Source organism: Pyrgilauda ruficollis, unplaced genomic scaffold (assembly GCF_017590135.1).
Source record: "Pyrgilauda ruficollis isolate IOZ18807 unplaced genomic scaffold, ASM1759013v1 scaffold263, whole genome shotgun sequence".
NCBI classification, from domain to species: Eukaryota; Metazoa; Chordata; class Aves; order Passeriformes; family Passeridae; genus Pyrgilauda; species Pyrgilauda ruficollis.
Window position 1 is genome coordinate 121,723 of NW_024523967.1, and position 2,443 is coordinate 124,165.

General features: G+C 56.9%; 1 protein-coding gene across 1 annotated transcript in view; it reads left to right on the forward strand.

The window, feature by feature from the left end:
• The first annotated feature begins 1,678 nt into the window (after positions 1 to 1,678).
• SUSD4 (sushi domain containing 4) overlaps positions 1,679 to 2,443 on the forward strand; it is a 70,011-nt gene continuing 69,246 nt past the window's right edge. Inside the window, exon 1 of the mRNA XM_041471334.1 lies at positions 1,679 to 2,081. Within this exon, the coding sequence (XP_041327268.1) occupies positions 1,679 to 2,081 (403 nt within the window). The remainder of the gene's footprint in view (positions 2,082 to 2,443) is intronic.

A 2,443-nucleotide genomic window follows, 5' to 3' on the forward strand; every position in this document is an offset into this window, starting at 1 on the left:
TCAACACTGATAGACATTAGTTTACTTGCCTCTTCCTCCTTAGAAGTATCTGGGTACTCCATCCACACTGAAGGTAGACATTGCATCCAGCACTTTGCATTTCAATTGGTGGAGAACACGAATAGCATCAAATTGCTTGGGACATTATCTTTTGCTATTTTGATTTCAAAAATGAAAGCTACCAAACCAGTAACATAAAGATCCTCTTATTACAGATAACAGGAATTCCTGCATTATTGCTCTGTCCTGCTGCTTGTAGTAGTCAATGGCTTATTGCCTCTGAAGAACATCTCTATCATGTAACTTGTGCCTGTGCTGTATTTGGATGGCTTACAACAGCTATTACTGCCCTGAACTCCCTCTTTGGGCTGGCTGGGGACATGAAAACTGACCTGATCAGGAAATGATGCTTGGTGAAAATGCTCTATATTTTCCAAATTTTCCTGTTTAAAAGGAGCAGCAAAGCTATTTCAGAGACAATAGCCAAAAATTGGCCAATACTTCCCTATTCTTAGCAGAATACCTGCATTTCACTGTGAGATGCCCATTTTCTCCAGGGGAGATAAAGTACTATGCTTCTTACACTGGCCTTTGAACTGATGAATGATTTGAACTAAAATCTGTCCTGAAGAACCTTAAGTTTTAACTTGGATGAGACAGCACTAGGTAGCTGAGACACATGAAAAGAAGTTCAACATTACCAGTATTTACTATTAACTTTGAAGCATTAGATAATATTAACAGCATGTCCACATGCTGTTAATATTATCCCTTGTGCCTTTGGGTCTGTGTTTGTACTAAGCATAGGTATGTTTCATTTTAAATGTATATTCCCTTGTCCCTGGTTTTGTTCCCCTTGCTGTGTCCCAGGAGTGTGCCAAACACCTTAATCTGCTTAGCAGAGTCCTTTTCAGCTAGAGGAGACCCTCTGCTACCTCTGAGCAAGGGTAGAGATGCAATGCCCAACTGTGGAATGGCACCAGGAAACAGAGCTACCACAGCTGCTGGAGCCACAAGACGGAGTCTCTGATTAAGTGATTCATGGCTGTGAATTTCACAGATTCACTAAGTATAGCTGATTCCTAACAGTAAATTGCTCCAGCCGGCAGGCCCAGGCGTCCTGCGTTTCCCCAGTGGCAGCTGATGGGCGAGAGTGCTCAGGAATATACCTTCCCACTCCCAAAAACTGTGAAAGATGCGGCCCTGCCACCAGCGCTGCTAAACCGCGTCTCGTACCTAACGCTCTGCCTACGTGACGAAGCACAGGGCACTTCAAAGATGCTCCGTCAGTGCTGCGCACGAAGAAACCCCGTTTGAGGTGAAAACGAGCAGAAACTACCGGAAGCGAAGCCTTAACTTCACCTTCCCCGACCCTCGGCAGTGTTGGGGCGCCCCCCGGCGCGGGCCGGGGGGTGCCTCTGCGGGCCGGGCTGCCCGGGCGGCACAGCGGGAGCGGCGGCGCGACCGTGCCCGCGGCTGCCATGCGTGCTTGGCGCGCCGGGGCTGCCCGCGCTCCCGCCGCTCACGGCTCCCCGCACCTCCGCTCCACGCCGGCTGATCGGGCGGGGCGGGCCGGGCAGGTGCACTCTGCGGGTGCCGCTGCCCCGCTCGTAGGTAGGGCCGGCCGGCTGCGGGATGCGCAGGAGTCTCTGTGCGCTTGTGTGGCGTGTGAGCGTGTATGAGTGTGTGTGTGCCTGTGCGCTCCGCCCGGCCCCGGCAGGCTGCCGAGCCGCAGCGGCGGAGGCGGCGGCAGCCTGCCGCGGAGGTACCACCGGCTCTGGCAGGGGAGCCCCCGCAGGTAGCGGCGGCAGGGGGGCATGGCCGGGGAAGCCGCGGGGCCGGGAGGGCGGCGGGGAGGGCGGGAGGCGGCCCGGGGACCCGCGCGGATCCCCGGACAGCGGCGAGGCGGAGCGGCTGTTTCGTTGCAGGTGGAGGCGAAACGGATGCCTTTGGCGGGCAGAAGATGTGTCATGGGAAGCAGGCGAGCGGCGGCGGTGCCCTCCCGGCAGCGCGGCGGGTACTGGCCGCGGCGCTGTGGCTGCAGCTGGCGCTGAGCCTCGGCCCGAGGCTGGCGGCGGGCGGTGAGTGAGGCGCCCCGGCCCCATCCCCGGTCCCCTCCTCCGCCCGTCCCCGGCCCTGGGCCGCGCCACCCCATCCCCAGCCGACCCCGCAGCCCCGACTCGGGGGGAGCAGGGAAAGTTCCCCCCCTGCCCCCCCCCNNNNCCACCCCCTCCCGCGCCTGCCGCGGGGGCGCGCCGTTTTGGCACCCTGCGTGGGGACCCCCGGCAGGAGGGAGCCTCACCCCGACTAGGGAGCACTGGCTCTCTGTAAGTACTTCATTTTGAAACAGCGTAATTTTTTGAATTTAAAGCGGGAAAAAAAAAAAAAAAAAAAAAAAAAAAAAAAAAAAAATTTCCTCCCCCCCGCGCCACCCAGAAAAACC